Consider the following 20,853-nt stretch of genomic DNA (forward strand, 5'->3'; position numbering starts at 1 on the left):
CCTCCCGGGTTTACGCCATTCTCCTGCCTCAGCCTCCCAAGTAGCTGGGACCACAGGCGCCCGCCACTTCGCCCGGCTAGTTTTTTGTATTTTTTAGTAGAGGCGGGGTTTCACCGTGTTAGCCAGGATGGTCTCGATCTCCTGACCTCGTGATCCACCCGTCTCGGCCTCCCAAAGTGCTGGGATTACAGGCTTGAGCCACCGCGCCCGGCTTTTTTTTTTTTTTGAGACGGAGTCTTTGCTCTGTCGCCCAGGCTGGAGTGCAGTGGCACGAACTCGGCTCACTACAAGCTCCGCCTCCTGGGTTTATGCCATTCTCCTGCCTCAGCCTCCCGAGTAGCTGGGACTACAGGCGCCCGCCACCTCGCCCGGCTAGTTTTTTGTACTTTTAGTAGAGACGGGGTTTCACCGTGTTAGCCAGGATGGTCTCGATCTCCTGACCTTGTGATCCGCCCGTCTCGGCCTCCCAAAGTGCTGGGATTACAGGCGTGAGCCACCGCGCCCGGCCGATTATGAACTTCTTAAAGACATTTTCCCTAATACTATGTCTTGTATGTTGTATTAACTCAATGAGTAATAAATTTGAGTAAGAGAATGAGTGGCTAATTGCTTAATAATGAAATTTACCTGTTGATGTAAACTATCTCAAATATTAAATTTGGTAGGTTAGACTTTGATTGCTAAGAAGTTGTTGCTCAGAAATTCACTTACTTACTTATGTTTGTCTTTTCCTTAACTCTGGGATAAAGTAAACACATTTTGTTTTCAGCATCATCAGTTTCTTCCTACACTTAGTTGCTAATTATGATTCAGGTGTTAATTATTTCAAAAATATGTTTTCACTATTAATGTTCGGCATTGCTTTTCCCAATTTATTTATTTGGTCATTTTAAATTTTAGAATGTGAGTTTAACTTCCTTCCCTCCCTAACACTGTTAAATTTATTTTAAATAGAATATATATGATATTGCTTTAAGTATATCAGTTACTGCCATTTTTTCCAGGTAATTAATACAGACTATCCTTTTTAAGGCCTCTGCTTTGAGGGTATTCACAGTCATGAAGGTGACTCACATATAGAATTAACTGAAATACTTTGCACCTCAGATGTACACTCCATAAACAACAGGAAGAGAGATTTGTTCAAGGAAATGGAAGATAACGCACTTGAATTGGTTTTGATAGACTGAGGCAAAACGACCAAGAGGATAGGGCAAAATCAATAATTACCTGTATTCCAAGTGAATTTCAAACTCTTTTACTATATCAAATTGATATCATAGATGGAAAAGACTTGCCCTTAGGAGAATGGGATTAGTCGTTAGTGACTAATAGAGTATTTGTGAGATAAAGATAAACTGTGCATGGAAAAGGAAGTTAAACGGGAAGATTGCAATAACATCTTGGAGGAAGGGCTTGAAATGTCAGACTAATGTTTTAGTAATGTTCATTTTCTCTTGCAAAGAGAGGCAATCATATTCAGAACTTATAGTGAATTAATGCTGCTGACTGTGTAACTGAAGGGAGAGTTAGAAACCTCTGTTAGGAGGTTATATTGGATATCCAGGATAGAAGTGATTAATGTCCAAATTAGGCTAGTATAACTGGGAGCATAAAGGAAATAACACCTCATCTGAAACTTTACTTCATTCGCCCACTGACAAATATGTGATAGGCACATAATCAATACAGATGTGGTGACTAGCTAACAGACAGGAGGAAGAGGAAGTTCAAGAAAACTGAAATTTTTAACCCAAGCAAAGGAGAGTGGCAGTGGTGCACTTAAAATTGAAGGCATAGGAGAAAGTTTGGAAGAGAAACAAATGAATTCTAATTTGCACATAGGCAATTTGAGATGACATCAGGCTTGTTTTGTGCAGTAAACAGTAGTCAATTAGGCATGTGCCTTTGATGTTTTGATAATGATTTGAGAATCATCCAGTGAGGGTGATATTTGAAGTTGTGGGAGGAAAATAGATTAGTTAAAAGTGTGTTGGGTGGAAAGGAATGCACCCTAAACATGGGGCCTTAGGAAACATCTGTTCTTAGGAGCCAAGTGAAGGAAAATAAACTGGTGAAAAAGCTTAAGATGCAACGGCATAAAGTATGGAAAACAGAGCTAAAGTAGCTATGTTTTCGTGAAGACGGTATACTCGACCATGTTAGAGTTCTCCTTGTTGCCCAAGAATAGAGGGTACTTCGGTTGGATAATAAGCTCATTGATAATTGGTCTTTATGAGAACCATTTTAGTAGAATAGATGGAGTGAGGAAAGTAGATTCTAGTTTGTTTGGACACAAAATGGAGAAGAGGAATTAAGAATTAAAACAGTTATACCCAAACTACTTTTTAAAAAAAATAATAGCATTTACTGTATCATTTTTCTTATTCCAATAATATTTATTCATGCAGGTATTTCAAGTAACATTGAAAATATGGAGAAGAAAATAAAGAAATACAGAAGAAACAATAATATCAAAAGTAATCAAAATTTCAATACCTTAAATCAATAATTGTTGATAATCCAGCTAACATTTTTCGAAACTACAAAATACATAGTTATTCACACACAAAACACTTGTAAATGATTGCCTATATTAAATATAAAGTAATGTATACAATCATATGTATCATAGCAGTTTATCTTTCATTTCACTCAGTAATGCGGAAAAATATCTAGTCATTATTAATATAATATGCAATTAATGAATGCATACTAGTCTACTATATTTATATAATTTATTTAACAAATTTATTATGAACAACTGAAAAAATACATACTTGTACAGACATCTGATGTTTGTCTTTGGATAATTGGCTAATAATGGCCTTCCTGTTTTAAAGAATTTATTCTTAAATCATTTCATATATATTACCAAATGCCCCTTCAGAATGTTTCCATGAAGTTGCACTCTAGGCAAGTTGATGTAAAAGTTTCCCCTTATGCTACATGCAGAGTAAAAATGCAGGAAAACAGCATTGGGATATTAAATGATATTAGTTAGAATTCATCTGTAATAGATAAAATTACCTTTGTTATTTGACCTTCTCCAACAGTGCTCAGTACTCAGTAACGAAACTACAAAAAATTACCCTAGATTTGAAAATTGAAATGGCACACACACATGGCAGGCAGAAGGTCAGACTGAGTAATTAGTAAATCTAGAAATATATAAAATAAATAATGATCTGCAGCCAATTAAGCCGACTGAGTTCCTTTCCTCATGGGGGCCCAGTGTGCAATGACTGCAAACAGCAGCTTCCTTGGTAGTGTATGCAGCCTGTTTGTTGTATGGGTTGCTCTAAGGGACCTTGGAGACAGGCCTTTACGATGGACATTCATGTTTCTAACTTTGCATTACCCCAATGTAGGCTCCAAACGGGCATGCGAGGTGCTTTTGGAAAGCCCCAGGGCACTGTGGCCAGGGTTCACATTGGCCAAGTTATCATGTCCATCCGCACCAAGCTGCAGAACAAGGAGCATGTGATTGAGGCCCTGCGCAGGGCCAAGTTCAAGTTTCCTGGCCGCCAGAAGATCCACATCTCAAAGAAGTGGGGCTTCACCAAGTTCAATGCTGATGAATTTGAAGACATGGTGGCTGAAAAGCGGCTCATCCCAGATGGCTGTGGGGTCAAGTACATCCCCAATCGTGGTCCTCTGGACAAATGGCGGGCCCTGCACTCATGAGGGCTTCCAATATGCTGCCCCCACTTAATACTCACCAATAAATTCTACTTCCTGTCAAAAAAAAAAAATAAAATAAATAAATAAATAATGAAACTGCCTGCTATTAAATCTAAAAGGAATAAGCCTACAGTGAGTGTTGGGGCTGGAATGGAGTGGATAAAACTTATAAGAATAGAAAAAGTCAAGAGAAGGCCGGGCGCGGTGGCTCAAGCCTGTAATCCCAGCACTTTGGGAGGCCGAGGCGGGTGGATCACGAGGTCACGAGATCGAGACCATCCTGGCTAACATGGTGAAACCCCGTCTCTACTAAAAATACAAAAAACTAGCCGGGCGAGGTGGCGGGCGCCTGTAGTCCCAGCTACTCGGAGGCTGAGGCAGGAGAATGGCGTGAACCTGGGAGGCGGAGCTTGCAGTGAGCCGAGATCGCGCCACTGCACTCCAGCCTGGGTGACACAGCGCGAGACTCCGTCTCAAAAAAAAAAAAAAAAAAAAAAAAAAAGAAAAAGTCAAGAGAAACATATGGGTAAAATAAAAATCGAGGTATTTGGAGTTGAAGACGCCCAAGCACAACAAGGGTGTGGTTCAAAGGCTCCTCAATTTGAATGTTAAGAACCAGAGCAGGAAGGGTAATCAAAGAATATTGTGATCACAGCAGACTTACATCAATGAGGAAAAAGAAGAACCCCATGCAGTAGAGAAATAAAGACAAATCAATGGGAAGAAGGCCGCATAACTGAATAGTACATGTCTCAAAATTAAAGAGTTACTGATAAATGATACCAGGGCAATGGTCTCAACATGGCAGCGAGCATTATGAGAACACTAGCTTCTTCATGAGTGTGAGTGTGGAAGGGTTTTAGGGTAAATAGCACCACCAGAGGAAGGTGAGTTTTCGGTTCAGGTGAGAAAGTGGAGACTGTATTCCAGGAAAATATTAGGTTGTAGGATTTTTAACGTCTTTAAAAGATCCAGAATTTAGTTAGAAGCAATTCCAGTTTAGAAGTAGAGAATGAGAACAAATGATATAAGGGACATCACTAACACCCACCCCATCCCCCTTAAAACAGTGTATTTTCTTTTTATGCAGGTTCCTATTGACATCTTATATTTTATTATGGTTTCAAGGTTATCATTATAATAAACAAATGAACAAATAGGACTAATAACTGTGGTTCTAAAATACTTTATAAAAATGGGACTTTTTTTTTTAGTATAGAGCATCGGTTAGATTCACATGATAGTCAAAATATTGTACGTTTATTATTAATTCCATTTATCTCAGGCATTTGAAGAGTCAGTTAATGTTGCATTTCTACCAGGGCTCTATGCTTCACCAAAATCACTGCTATGTCTTTGCATGGCAAAATTTGCCAGACATTGTTTGGCCACTCAGTAAATACAGTAAAGGCATTGCTTTTCAAATATTTTTTCTTTTGATTTAGTCAAACTGAATTGAAAACAATAGGAAGAATCTATTCAGCTAACAATAAGTGTTCAGGGAATGAGACAGCACTATGGTATTATTGAATATATCATTCCATGGTTGAAATCTTTCTCAAGGCTTTTTAAAAATGTTGACTCACTTTTCTATTATCTTTTAAATTAAAATTCCTTTATTAATATAAATTATATTCATTGACAATAAACAATTTTCATTTCTCATTATGTGTAAAAATTGCATAGTTGTGAATTTGCCTATTAAATTTCATTATATGACACAGAATATCCTGTAGCAGATAGTCTACATTCTTTTAATCCTCACAACAACTTTATTAAGTAAATGCTATTTGCCTTGCTTCTTTTTAAGGGGAGTATAAAAGAAAACAAAGAACAGTGAGGTTACATAAGTAGCCAAATCACACAACTATTAAAGAGGTGAAATGGGGGTTTAAAATGTTTATCGGTGTTTCTGCTCCACTAGAGCGTTCAACAGAACATACTTTTTACTCAAGACAATATATGTATGCAAGAAAAAGTTTGTTCTTAACCAGTGAATGTATTAACTACATAAAAGGAGCAAAAACAAATTAAACAGAAGAAAATATTGCATGATTGAGAAGTTACAAGTTAATTCATTAAGTCAGCCACTGGGTAGTGGAAAGTCTACAAATTATTGAAATACCTCGAAAAATAGAATAACTCCAAAGACCAATTCCACCTTAACAACTTGTCATTTTCCTAGGGGTAAAGCAACGTTCTTTATTAAATTAATCCTTCACTGCTCAATACATCCTAAGAAGGGACTTGTTGACATCGAACCCTATGTAAGCTATCCACTAAGGGAAGAGCTAACACTTGGCTCAGAGTCATGGAAAGAATCCTTGAGGTGATGCTGAGAAGGGAAAGCACCTAGAAGAGCAAAGATGACAAAATGTTTGTGAAATAGCAATCTGTGTTTGTGTAAAGCATTCTTTTGCATTTAAAGAGAACTTGGAGGCATTTCAAGAAAATGAATGAAAATAGAAACACCAAGTTAGTTTTGTAAGAAAATTAGAAGGAAAACCTCTTAAACTTGTCTCAGACAAGTTATGTGATATTGAATACAGTGTTTTCTTATATGCTGTGGTTAAAATGAAGAAAAGAATACGTGAAAAGAAATATAATTGAAACCAAAAGGATAGCATGGCTCTTATTTACAAAGGGATAGTTATATTCTTCAGTTGTTGGGTACAAGTTTGTTAGTTTTGTTGTTTAAATCTTTTGTATCTTTACTGATGAGCATGTGTGTGTATGTGTGTGTGTGTGACAGAGAGAGAGAGGGAGAGAGAGAGAGATATTAAACAATCTACCACAGAGATATTTTAAAATCTTGTATTCTAGTCATGAGTCTGTCAATTTCTGTTTGGAAAACTGGACATTTTTCCTTTTATATTTTCAAAATATGACCTTAGTTGCAAGAAAATTTGAAAAATATGTATATGTATGTATAAAATCTATGGAATTAAATGCTTTGTCATGTTTAGTGAACCTCTTTCTCATGAGTGATACTTTATAACTTAAAGAGAATTTTGGCAGGTATTAATAAGGCTATACTGGCTTTCTTTGAATTGTTATTTGAATTATTATTTAAACACCAATACATCTTGGTTGACTTAATATATACACGTATACATACACACACACACACACACACACATATACACAAACATATATTTACATATGTATGTGTATATATATATATACACACACACACACACACACATACCTTTGTTTTTATTTACTCTGTCTGTCTTGCTCTCCTTCTACTCTAAGAACCAAGTTTAAGAACCAAGGCTAAGCATTCCATATATCCTCTCCGGGGAAGTTATTTTTCTGTTTCCCAAAGTAGAAGAGCTATTTTTCTGGCTTTGAAGTGGCCTCCTACCCAACCTGACATTGGCCTTGGCTTTGTCTGTTGTCTTTTTAGACTCAGCTTACTAAAACACACTCTTGCTTAGTAAAGATCAGTCAAAAGGATGTCCTCAGGGTGCTAATTTATTTTACAGGATTTGTTTTTCCAGTCCCTTCTGGCCTCAAATATTTTCTCAAACTTCCCAAGACTCTGTCACTGTACCACATCAGCAGCTTCCCATGGTTATCTGGGGCTCTTTGTTAACTGGCTTTTAAGTAGTGTAATAGGTCTCTCCTTAAAAATTAAATGAGGAACATACAGTCTCATTTTATTTTAGTTTTAGAATGCTGTTACCACCTTGTTTATACTTTCCACTCCCAGAAAAATTATGTTCAAAGACCTTTTCTTCCTTCTGATCTTCCACTGGATGGTGACTCATGGTCTCTCTCCGTCTAACCTCATGGATTCTTATTCCTGGACTACATGATAGACAACCATGAGATTGTCATGTATTCCTTCTCCCTCCTACACTTATTCCCTGTGGGTAGACACATATTTATTGACTGCTTGCTATGATCCAGGCACTGTGCTAGGAACTGAGGAATTAAAGTAACAAAGGCACATACTCTGCAGTTAGAATGCCACAGAATAACTTGATTCTCATGTGTAAATGAAACATTTCAGTATAGTGAGATATGTGCAGTTAAATATATGTAGATACTCCAAAGTTGGTGTGATTCATTCTGTTTATGAGATTCAAGAATCATCCCAGGGAAGAAGCATCAGGTGAGGAAATTTTTTGAAGTATAACAAGGATATTCCAGTCAGAAACCTAGTAGTATAGCGTTACAGCCCAAATGGTTGTGCATACAGACCTTACTGTGATACCCTAAGATTTGGGGGTAAACTGTAAATACTGTTGGAATAACTGGGACAGACTGCTAACAGGGAAGTGCTAGAAGATAAAGTTAGAAATAACAACAGGAGGCCGGGCGCGGTGGCTCAAGCCTGTAATCCCAGCACTTTGGGAGGCCGAGGCGGGCGGATCACGAGGTCAGGAGATCGAGACCATCCTGGCTAACATGGTGAAACCCCGTCTCTACTAAAAATACAAAAAACTAGCCGGGCGTGGTGGCGGGCGCCTGTAGTCCCAGCTACTCGGAGGCTGAGGCAGGAGAATGGCCTGAACCTGGGAGGCGGAGCTTGCAGTGAGCCGAGATCGCGCCACTGCACTCCAGCCTGGGTGACACAGCGCGAGACTCCGTCTCAAAAAAAAAAAAAAAAAAAAAAAAAAAAAAAATTTAAAAAAGAAATAACAACAGGAGCTTGATTATGAAAATATCAAAAACTTTTTTAAAATAACAACAAAGAAAGAGAAGGCATTAAAAACATGTGTAATAGAGAAATATAAACAATTTTAATTTAACTTAGATAACTGTGTAATCAAGATTACAAGCTTGAGGACATTATTGCAAAACTGTAATCAAGAGAAGTTGAGACAGCAAACCAAGCTGATGGCAACAAACATAAGAGCCGAACCAGACAAGACATGGTTAGACCATAGAATAAAAAAAAAAGACATGGTGATTAGGTTAACAACAAAATAAAACCTAGGAGACGCATGAGCTAAAATAACTGAAAGAACATTATTGACTTGGGATTTCAAAGTTATGTGCATTGGAGAAAGTACAAATAGAAGAGGAGTGCTTTATTTAGGATAATATTAAATTGAACTTGTCCCTGTTAAAGTTGAGTTCAATTGAGGCTGTTTATGTGGACCTCACTCCAAAGTAGTTAGAAATAGGAGTTTTGAAGTTTGAAAGAGAGTTATAGGCTACAGATATTGATTTAAAAAAATATCAGAATATATGTCATAATTGAAGTCATGATAATGAGGTAAAATCTAATTTTTAAAAGTTGTTAGACTGAAAAGAGAAAAGAGCAGGGATAAAACCTCGATAAAAAGAGAGTATAGGAAGAGAGAGAGAGTCAATTAACAAAGCTGATGATGGGGGTTATAGACCTGTGAAGTAAGAGAGTTAAGGGAAGGCCATATCATAAAAAAGGAAGGAGGTGGCATTTTAGGAATTTCAATTGGTTAAGAATGTCAAATGCCAGAGATTTGAAATAAGATGAAAACTAGATAACTAGAAGATCATCAGTAACTTACTTAGGGCATTCTGTTGACTGACGAGAACTGAGTAGAGAAAAGGGGAGTAAGATCAGAGCCAGTCTCAGTTAATTTGTCGTCTGAAAAGGTTGACAGTAAAGGGAAATAGAGATTGATACAAAGCAAAAGGGGGACATATGAGGACACGGAGGGTTTTTTTACTACAATTGTTTTTCTTTTTCTTTCCATAAGGTCAGGAAATTGGGCACGCTTGTTGACTTGAAAGAAAAGAACCGAGGCCGGGCGCGGTGGCTCAAGCCTGTAATCCCAGCACTTTGGGAGGCCGAGATGGGCGGATCACGAGGTCAAGATCGAGACCATCCTGGCTAACACGGTGAAACCCCGTCTCTACTAAAAAAATACAAAAAAACTGGCCGGGCGCGGTGGCGGCGCCTGTGGTCCCAGCTACTCGGGAGGCTGAGGCAGGAGAATGGCGTGAACCCGGGAGGCGGAGCTTGCAGTAAGCTGAGCTCCGGCCACTGCACCCCAGCCTGGGCGGCAGGGCGAGACTCCTCCTCAAAAAAAAAAAAGAAAAAAAGAAAGAAAAGAACCAAGGAAAGATGAAAGTGGGGAGGTATACCAGAGATAATAGAGAAAGGGATTAATGTAACTGTTCTCTGGGTAGAGAGTCCAGAAATTAATCGTGTTCCATTACAAAAATCAAAATTAAATTTTATTAATTTCCGATCTACAGAAACCCTTTCATTAAGAACTAACATTGACATAGAAATATAGGACTTGAAGACACTGAAAAACTATAGACGCCACAAGATTTCATTTTGGTAGTCCCCAGAAACTAAGAAATATTTTTTTTTTTTTTTTTTGAGACAGAGTCTGGCTCTGTCACCCAGGCTGGAGTGCAGTGGCCGCATCTCAGCTCACTGCAAGCTCCGCCTCCCGGGTTCCCGCCATTCTCCTGCCTCAGCCTCCCGAGTAGCTGGGACTACAGGCGCCCCTCACCTCGCCCGGCTAGTTTTTTTTTGTATTTTTAGTAGAGACGGGGTTTCACCGTGTTCGCCAGGATGGTCTCGATCTCCTGACCTCGTGATCCGCCCGTCTCGGCCTCCCAAAGTGCTGGGATTACAGGCTTGAGCCACCGCGCCCGGCAAGAAATATTTTTAAGAGAATTTGTCTGGAAAAGCAAATTCTGCCAGATGGCATGTTGTGCTTAATCAGCAATCCAAGGTTAAATAATAATCCAAGGTTAAATAGATTGATAATGAAACTTGAAGGAAAAATAGTATGTTTATCTATGAGATTCTAGTAAATGCTGTGTCACTCACTCTATGTATGAAATAAAATATACTACTAAGAGGGAGTCTAATGAGTTTCATTTGCAATTTTGAGTTATATTAAACTTTTAAAAATGCTTTTTAATTGTTCATGGTGAATAAATATCTGAATTATTTGGTTTTATTATCAAGGGAAAAAACTATTGCTCTAAAAGAGACGAGAAAAACATAACAAAAAAAACTTTTTATTTTGCCAAATTTACTCCAGAATTTTAAAGCAACCTTGTAAAACTATATCCGTGTTTAACCATCCACGGATGATTGTCTAAGGGACAATTGTCTAAGGGACAATTTAGAAAGATATTGGTGGGGTTTAGGGAAATTTCAAGTGAAAAACCTCGATGAGGTATTACAGGGCTTCAATAGAAGGCACCATGATCAGCCATAGGACTTAAAGGAGAGGAAGGGAAGAAGTGTTTACAGAACTTGGAACAACAGACAGGAAGCATGCAGTCAGCCAATGAAATCCTGCAGGGAGGAATCCCGGCAAATGAACGTGGTACTTAACTTGCTTTCATTCCCTTTCTCATTCACTCTGATCTCCTGCTGTTAATCCTCATTGGCAAACCCAAAATAGAAACCAGAAAACATCAGACTCAGTTGATGGTTTTTTTTTTTTCCTAAATGTATTCATTTAAATTGGCATACGTTTTTATGTATTTACTACGTATAACATGATTGTTGAACTATACATACATGAATTTTTACCTTAACTGCTAATCATTTTGTGCACACAGAAGATAAATAAGATGGAGAGAAGTTTTGGATGGGCAAATAGAAAATCCTCAGCATATATATAGTCTATTTTTAATGTATATAATATATATATAATGTATATAATGAGGTAACATTTCATTAAAAGAAAATCAGTTTCTTAGTAGCCCCAATCAATAAATGCTAAATAAGTACAGAATATTTGTGTGATGAGGTATGGTATTTTTGGCCTCCTTAAGGTCCACCTAATTTTGATTCAATCTTGGTTAAGATTATTTCTATTTTCTTATTAGTGAAATGTTTCCTTTACTTCATAGTTTCCAATGTACCCATCGCTTAGTCCTCCATTTATTCCAGGCCCAACCATCTCATCCTAGCTCATTGTACTCTGGCTTCATCACCCTTTTTTTTTTTAAAAAAAAAAAAAATTTAGTTTGCAATTTATTTATTTATTTAGTTAGTTAGTTAGTTATTATTTATTTATTTATTTATTTGAGATGGAGTCTCACTCTGCTGCCCAGGCTGGAGTGCAGTGTGGCGATCTCGGCTCATTGCAACCTCTCCCACAAAGGTTCAAGTGATTCTCCTGCCTCAGCCTCTTGAGTAGCTGCCACCTGCCACCAGACCCGGCTAGTTTTTGTATTTTTAATGGAGACGGGGTTTCACCATCTTGGCCAGGCTGGTCGTGAACTCCTGATCCACCTGCCTCGGCCTCCCAAAGTGCTGGGATTACAGGCGTGACCTACCGTGCCCGGCCTCATCACCCATTTTTATAGCACATCTATGTTGCTAAATGTCTGCACCCAGCCAACCCAACCCATATCTTGTCCTCCATATTAATAGAATGGAAGAATTTATCAAAGTATTAAAGGCACATTTCATGTTTTAATAATTTTCTAATCTCCTCATCTGTTTCCTTTTCTTACCATTCCCATGCAACTACTACCTGCCCCCACCCCGACACCCTGACACACACACACACACACACACACACACACACACACACAGACTTACATCATTTACATCATCTACCAGCTTTCAGTAGCTAGGGAAAGAGGAGAAAATTACTTGACAATGAGAATTTCAAACTGGCAAAGAAGGGTTAGTTTCTTTGAGAGTCTGATGGGGGAGTTATTTTGCATAAGCCGGATATTTCAGTTCCATTCAAATCACATCACACAGGTGGTCCTACATCGTAAAGAAGTAATACACCTCCAATCTCACCGCACCCCAGGCGTCAGGACTAATACCTTGAAGTAGAATGCCTGTAAGGACGCCTCCTCAGAATTATTGGAAAATCACTCATGGTTGTAGAACTCTTATTTTAAAGAGAAGTAATATAATAAGAAAGTGGCCTTGATTTACCAGAGTTTAATTGAATAAGTTGAGAAGATGGATAGGATGACTTTTCCAGGCAGCTATTTCACTGAAATGCATTTTGGTTTTTCAACTGTCACACGAGACACACTTATTTAGAGCAAAAAAATATAATTTTAGTTTTGTTGTTGTTTCAAGAAATGAGGTAGCAAATGAATGCTTGCTGGTTTGAAGTTAGGATCACAAATCTTGGCTGCTTTGAGATTGAAAAATATCTTGATAAACTCTTTAATCTGTCTCAAGAAAGACTTCCTACAGTAGTCAATTATATTTCTCCTGTGCTGTTGGCTGTTGAATCTTCCTCATATATATCTATATATCTATCTGTATCTATCTGTATGTGTGTGTGTGTGTGTGTATATATATATATCTCCCCAATAGAGAAAACTGGTTTTCTGCCAAAACCTGTTTAAACTGTAACCTATGCAGTTCATTTTAAACCACTCATTTATCATTCACAAATTAACCTTGTACAGGATAGCTGCTCTCATTTCTATTGTCTCTCTATCCTGCAAAGAAAAATCCTCAAGCATTAAATAATGAGGGTTGAATCAGTGAGGCATATTTAATGCACAGAGGGTTTTTAATGGCATCTCTATAATTATAGGCAATGATAACTGACTATAAATCTTCATTTCCAAAATGCCACGGCCATTAAGAATAGAATAATATGTCATTTCTACTAGATGTTTTTCAAAATTGTATACCAAAATTATCTTGCTTTTTAAACTTCAGATATTGGTTACTGTGGAGTGAGTATCAGATATTTATTATAGAACATAATTATATGAATAGAAAATACAGAATGATTGTAAATATTTGGCTCTTTGGCTTTTAATTGGAATATGATATTTTGACTACGATATTGGCTATAAATTTTTGCCCAGCTACAATGTGGTGCTTTAAAAATCACACTTATTTTAAATAGTGATAATATATTTTAAACTTTTGGTTACTCTCATGGGCAGCAAACTACATTGAAAAAGTTATAGATACGATTTTTACTGCATGAACAATTATTCTTGTTTGCTATGCCTTATAATTTTATTGTAGACAAATTTTTAAAGTGCTTCAGAATTTCTCCAGAACACTTGAAAGTCTGGGTTCCCTAAACCTCTGTTTTTTGTGTGTTTGTAAAGCTTTATGGGTTCTACTTGTATATTTAAAGACGTTTTACTTTCAGACTTTCTTATAGGGAAGTCCATGGCAAAATGTGTGATTTCTGACACCTTTTCTTTACCCAACAACACCATTCTGAGTTTACGTTCCCCGTCCTGAATCTTGTTCTCTAGGGACCGAAAGTCTTGTTTAATGGTTAATTTCTGATCCTTCACCCCTGGAATACTGATCATGCTTACATATTTGGATAAATATAATTTTTATCTTAGACTTACTTCAAGATAATTTATTATCTTTCCAAATACTCTTACACAATTAAAATCTACCGTATATGTAATATGCATATTGAAATTGCATAACAAGATACATTTTTATATGGCTTTCACTTGTGCTCTCAGGGGAAATTTACCACATAGCCAACTAATAAATAATAATGTTTAAACTTGGCATCCACAACTGTTTAAGTGCTTCTCTGAAATTAGCCCATTAATCTTCGTGCAACTGCTTGTAAAGTAGACAGCACGTTATCTTACTCTTTTCACTTTCTTTCCACTTCCTACTATCCCACTCTAGCTGCCTAGAATTCTTTTATACTATTATGTCCACGTCCTACACACAGCTTTCTTGCATGCTTCTCCACAAGACAGAGCACATATTGCGTGAGTGTCTTTGTGTTGCCTCCGTGAGATGACCTAGGAATTTACATTTGGCCCTCAGGGTGATGGATGCAGGCAAACACACTGAATATGTTGCACAAGATTTAAGATATTAAAAACAACTTCTTTAGTTTATAAAGAGTCTCCTCACTTTTCAAAGGGGCCAGACACCTCTTCTGCACTCATTCTTTGTTGATTGTGAAAGAGATATTCCACTAATGGCAGATCAACAAACCTCCAAGACCTACTTCATTACTTTCTTATGGGTCACTCAAAAGCGATAGTCTTACTTTCTCTAAATAGATAAACTGGTTTGGGGATTTTTAATGTGTTACCACAACTTTGGATGTGTCATCCTTTCCCCATAAGAAACAATCTGTGACATATCAAGATCAAGCATAATGTGTGCAACATGATAAAATGTTTAATTATTGAATTACATGCTGTTCATATTCTACAGAGCAGTGACCACAAACTTAGACTTCTTGATCATGGTTCATCTCTCTTTACACTATGTTCAATACTTTTCTAAAATTGTATTAAGTCTGAAACTGAGAATCATGAGATATAGAAATAGAAGTCACTGATGTATAACCAATTAGAAAAATAAATTTAACTTTGCTATGAAACACAAAAATACTATTTTAAAGTATTTCCTATTAGGCCTACAAGAAACTTATTCTCATTCTGTACTTTGTAATTAATTTATTCCCAACTTTGCTGCTTCTAATGACATAGAGTTCCATTACATATACTGGGGGCGACTATAAAGCAGGATCATCTTATTTTCATAGCAGGGGTTAGACCTAATAATATGTAGTGTTGATGGCTTACCATCCCAAGGATCCACAGATTCTAGTGAAAACCAATGAATCAATTAACTTCTATGTGGGTAGTTACTAGCTATGGGGGAAAAGTCTGCCTATAAAGGAACCATTATTCAACTGGAGAGTGACAAATGAAAAAGCATGAAGTCATACCTACTTCTGAGTGGGTGATGTGACAACAAATACTATTTATTTCATTAGTGGCACTCGAAAGGGTGCTCAAGGTGTCTTAAATCTCTCTCTTTCCTCACACTGCCTAGAAAGAAACTAAAATGGAATGGACTTTGTCTTGTTTAATGGATTGTGTATAGTTCATAATGTATATTTTCCTGGGAATGTTTCAGCTCTGGGTCAATACTCATTCATCATGATGTTGTCTGTTTTCTTAAAACATAAATAGAGCAAAAAAATAAGTGACCTCTTACCCTTTGGTGTGTTTACCAGACAATTTCTTATAAATAATTAAATCCAGAAAATTTGAGTTGTGAAGATCATCTCTAAAATTCCTTTCTATCATACAGAGAACACAATTAACACTGTAATATTTGAATTTTTCTGTAATTTTCAAAGTAAAACACTTTAATTGTATGCAAAACCAATGTCTTTTGAGTTAAACCTTCAGATAAAAAGTGAAACACCAATAATTGATTTATGAGTGTCATCTCTTACATAGGTCACTTTTATATGTCTCCTCTATCCTTTGGTATAAATTAGTCACCTTTAAATTAGTATGAAATAGGACACGTAGAATACAAGGCAAACGAATGACTAAATTAAAGATGGGGAAAATGTGTCAGAAAATTATAATTCATTTTGTTTATTCTTAACGTCTAATAATGTACAATTTCAATACATTATCCTGTTAACCCCTTTTTAAATATACATTTCTATAGAAGCTTTTTAAAGAAATTCCTTGGCCATGCACTTTTATTTCTATATTGGTCCTTGCTTTTGGCAAGATTTTATTCTTGTAATTATCCTTATGTATGCCTGGACATTTATTTCAATAGAAGTATGTAATATAAGCCGTAAGGTTTTCTACTGGTGAACTCTGCAACTGGGTTCAGTTAAGATTTCTATTTTATTTCTAAACTATGATATCATCTTATCTTTCCTAAAGTTCATGATATCTGGAACTCTCTACATGTCATGTTAATTTTATTATCTTTATTCCCTATATTGGTTTCATATGTTAAAGCCTTAGTTTTTCAAATACATATAAAGTATTCCTCCTCAGAGCCTGTTTTCTATGGTTTTTAGAATCCCCATTCTAACTGGTTAACTCTTACAAGAGAAACACACTGTATATTGAGTTGAATTTTGAAACATAAGTAACTTAAATTTTAGGTTTTGTGTCTGTAATTATATGCAATCTCATCAAGTAAGTTTGTTATTTTCTAAAATATTAAAGCATCATGATATCAAAAAGAGATTCTATCAGTAAGATTTGAACTTTATCAGTGGCTTAACTGCTCCGTTGATCACAAAGACAATATTACAGATAGTGTAACATGTTGGGTAAATATGTGTGTATGTATATGTATATATGTAGGCAAGCATACATGTATATGCATGCACACACACACATTTACATGTGTACACACATGCAAGCATACATACACACCTCTATATGGAGAGAGGTAATAAACCAACTTTACTTACTACTCAGATGATTTTTCTTCCTACCCTATTTCTTCTTCTTGAAATATTAACTAAAGTTTGGTGGGACTCTGGCACTTTTCATATTGTCAGCATGAGTTTTATCAAAGATCTTCCCTTGCCTGTCTTTAGTCCTCAAAGTTTCAATAAAGGTGCAAATCTTTTCTCAGTCTACATCTGTTTTGTAAGTTGCCGTGCCAAAAGAACCTGCTATACAGTATTTGTGTACCTATATAATGTGTCCAGAAATAATTCTGTTATAAGATTTTATATTAAAAAGCTTTTTAATTTGTTTAATCTGTGTTTCTGGCATAGAAATCATCTGAAGAACTTATTGAAAACATAATTATGTTCTACATCTTTGGATCCTGAATGAGAAAGTTTGGAATAATTTCTGCATATTTGTATTTTGCATAAGCTTTCTTAGTGATACCAACACAGCAAATTTTGAGAACCATTGCCCTTGAACAGCTTGGCACCATTATTGGCATTATGTGCTTAAATAATGATTTAATGGGTAAATGAATAAGGCTGAAAATATTTACTTAGGATCAATAAACATTTCTATATTAAAACCAAGTTTATTGCAATTAAAAAATAATTGTTGTTTATATAAACTATATGCATTTCTTAGGGAAAATCTACCATATGTTTACAATTAATATTAAGCTTTAGAACAAAAGTAAACTAATTCTTTACAGGCTGCTTTGTTAGGAAGTGTCATTACCAAGCAAACAGTTATGCCAATTGCTAAGTAATTATGAAATTTTTAATATTGTCATTGTTTTTTATCTTATCTGCTTACAATATTACAAATGATGGATTCGTCTGCTTATAGCTATTCCTGTTTGTCCTGTCCTCCATATCATGATTTTAATGTGTTTGAGAGAAGGCATGGTAACCTGCCTTGCATCTAGGTGTTTATCATTGGTGACTGTGCACTTTTGCTTTATTCATAAGTGTAAGAGTACCTGAAGATAGGATGTGATATTGATCGTTTAGAGGTTATACTTAGTGTCACAGATATAAAAATTGAAATTTAATTCCCTTTATATTTTAATTCAAATATTGTTAGATCATTTTTTCATTTAATAGCATAGGGTGTAAGATGATAATCAATGGAAAAGTTTTTTATCCTTGGCATATATCTTGCTATCTTGAGAAGTCTCTCAGAGTTATAAAAATGAATTTTGGGAGCAATGACTAAATTATATTAGTAAGTAATACTGTAGAGAATCATAATGACAGAAGATTAAGTATTGATATATGGGCATATCTTGTTTTATTATGCTTCACTTAACTGCACTTCACAGATACTGTGTTTTTTTACAAATTGAAGGTTTTTGGCAAACCTGCATAGAGAAAGTCTATAGATGCCATTTTTTCAACAGCATGTGCTCTCTTAATGTCTGTATCACATTTTGGTAATTCTTGCAATATTTCAAACTTTCAGATTATTATATTTGTTATGATAATCTGTGATTACTGACCCTTGATGTTACTATTATAATTATTTTGGGATGCCACAAACTGTGCCTATATAAGACAGAAAACTTAATCAATAAATGCTCTATGTGTTCTCACGGCTCTACTCACTGGCCATTTCCTCATCTCTCACCCTCTTCTAGGGTCTTCCTAATATTTTGTTTTAGAATAATAATTTCAGTATTTAAATTAGGCCAATTGATAATTCTACATTGGCCTCTAAGAGTTCAAATGACGGGAAGTGTTGCACCTCTTTCACTTTACATTAAAAGCTAGAAAATGATTTTGCTTGGTGGCAAAGGCAAGTTGGAAGCTGAGATAGGCCAAAAGCTAGGCTTTTTGTATCAAAAAACTAGCCAAGTTATGAATGCAAAGAAGTTCTTGAAGGAAATTCAACAGAGCTACTCCTGTGAACACATAAATGATAAGAAGTTAAAACAGCTTTATAGTTGATATGGAGAAAATTTTAGTGGTCTGGATGGAAGATCAAACCAGACATATTTTCTTAAGCCAAAGTCTAATCCAAAGCAAAGTCCTAACTCTCTTCAGTTCTATGAAGGATGAGAGAGGTGCAGAAGCTACAGAAGAAAAGTTTGAAGCCAGCAGAGCTTGGTTCATGAGATCTTGAAAAGAAACCATCTGCATACCATAAAAGTGCAAGGTGAAGCAAGAAGTGCTGATGCAGTAGTTGCAACAAGTTATTCAGAAGAAGTAGCTAAGTAATTAATGAAGGTGACTACCCTAAACAGATTTTCATAGTAAATGAAACAGCTTTCTATTGGAAGAAGATGTCATCCAAGATTTTGATAGCTAAGGAGAAGTCAATGCCTGTTTTCAACATTTGAAAGCACAGACCAGCTCTCCTGTTAGAAGCTAATATAGCTGGTGATTTCAAGTTGAGGGCAATGTTCACTTACCATTCTGAAGATCCTAGGGCCCTTAAGAATCATGCTAAATCTACTCTGCCTGTGCGCTGCATATGGAATGATGAAGTCCATGTGACAGCACATCTGATTAGAGCAAGGTTTACTGAATCTTTTAAGTTCTTTGTTGAGACCTTCTGTTCAGGAAAACAAGATTCCTTTCAGCATATTATTGCTCACTGACAATGCACTTCGTTACCCAACAGCTTTGATGGCAATGTGCAAGGAGATTAATGTTTTTTTCATGCCTCATAATACAACATTTCTTCTGCAGCTCAGGGATCAAGGAGTAATTTTGAACTTTAAGTCTTATTATTTAAGAAACACATTTCATAATGCTATATCTGCCATTGATAGTGACTCCTCTAATGGATCTGATCAAAGTAAAGCCAAAACCTGGAAATGATTCATTCTAGTTGCCATGAAGAACATTCATAATTCATGGGGAGAAGTCAAAATATCCACATTAACAGAAATTTGGAAGAAGTTGATTCCAATCCTCACGGATGACTTTGAGGGTTTTAAAACTTCAGTGAAGGAAATAATTGCAGATGTGGTGAAATTAGCAAGAGAACTGGAATTAAAAATGGAGCCTAAAGATGTGACTGAATTACTGCAATCTCATCATGAAACTTTTATGATGAGGAATTCCTTCCTATGAAGAAAGAAAGTAGTTTCTTAAAATAGATTCTATTCCTGCTGAAGATGCTGTGAACATTGTTGAAATAACAAAGTATTTAGAATATTATATAAACTTAGTTGATAATGCAGTGGCAGGGTTGAGACATTTTGAAAGAAATTCCATTGTGGCTAAGATGCTCTCAAGCAGCATCACATACTGTTGAGAAATTTTTCATGAAAGGGAGAGTCAATTGATATGGTGAACTTCATTGTTGTCTCAGTTTAAGAAATTGCCACAGCCACCCCAAAATTCAGCAACTGCCACCCTGATCAGTCAACAGTCATCAACATTAAGTCAAGACCCTTCACCAGAAAAAAGCTAGCAGGGGTTGGTTCATGTGGTTTAGAAAAGAAGCCATTTTCATAACATAAAAGTGTAAGTCAAAGCAGCAAATGCGGATAGAGAAGCTGCAACAAGGCATCAGAAGATATAGCTAAGATAATTAGTGAAGGTAACTACACTAAACAATGGATATTAGTTGCTGAAGGCTGAGATGATTATTAGCAATTTTTAGCAATAAAGTTTTTTTTTTTTTTTTTTTTTTTTGAGGCGGAGTCTGGCTATCTTGCCTAGGCTGGAGTGCAGTGGCCGGATCTCAGCTCACTGCAAGCTCTGCCTCCTGGGTTCACGCCATTCTCCTGCCTCAGCCTCCCGAGTAGCTGGGACTACAGGCGCCCGCCACCTCGCCCAGCTAGTTTTTTGTATTTTTTAGTAGAGACGGGGTTTCACTGTGTTAGCCAGGATGGTCTCGATCTCCTGACCTCGTGATCCACCCGTCTCGGCCTCCCAAAGTGCTGGGATTACAGGCTTGAGCCACCGCGCCCGGCCAAGTATTTTAAAATTAAGATGTGACACATCAGTTTTATATGTGCTGGGAAACAAAAAAAAAAATTGCATGACTCACTGTATTGTGATACTGACTTTATTGGGG

General features: G+C 36.4%; 2 protein-coding genes and 1 non-coding gene across 3 annotated transcripts in view; all 3 read left to right on the top strand.

Annotated features, from left to right (window-relative positions):
* SEMA3A (semaphorin 3A) overlaps positions 1-20,853 on the top strand; it is a 525,967-nt gene that overhangs the window by 259,860 nt on the left and 245,254 nt on the right. The gene's annotated exons all lie outside the window — the stretch shown is intronic.
* Positions 3,189-3,323, top strand: LOC112621925. Its single transcript, XR_003118847.1, has one exon. It is a non-coding gene; the product is annotated as a small nucleolar RNA SNORA70 (small nucleolar RNA).
* LOC112621089 (60S ribosomal protein L10-like) lies at positions 3,190-3,755 on the top strand. The gene has a single exon (XM_025380282.1). It carries the CDS (start codon positions 3,274-3,276, stop codon positions 3,685-3,687), a length of 414 nt encoding a protein of 137 aa, XP_025236067.1. The 5' UTR covers positions 3,190-3,273; the 3' UTR covers positions 3,688-3,755.

Source organism: Theropithecus gelada, chromosome 3 (genome assembly GCF_003255815.1).
Source record: "Theropithecus gelada isolate Dixy chromosome 3, Tgel_1.0, whole genome shotgun sequence".
NCBI classification, from domain to species: Eukaryota; Metazoa; Chordata; class Mammalia; order Primates; family Cercopithecidae; genus Theropithecus; species Theropithecus gelada.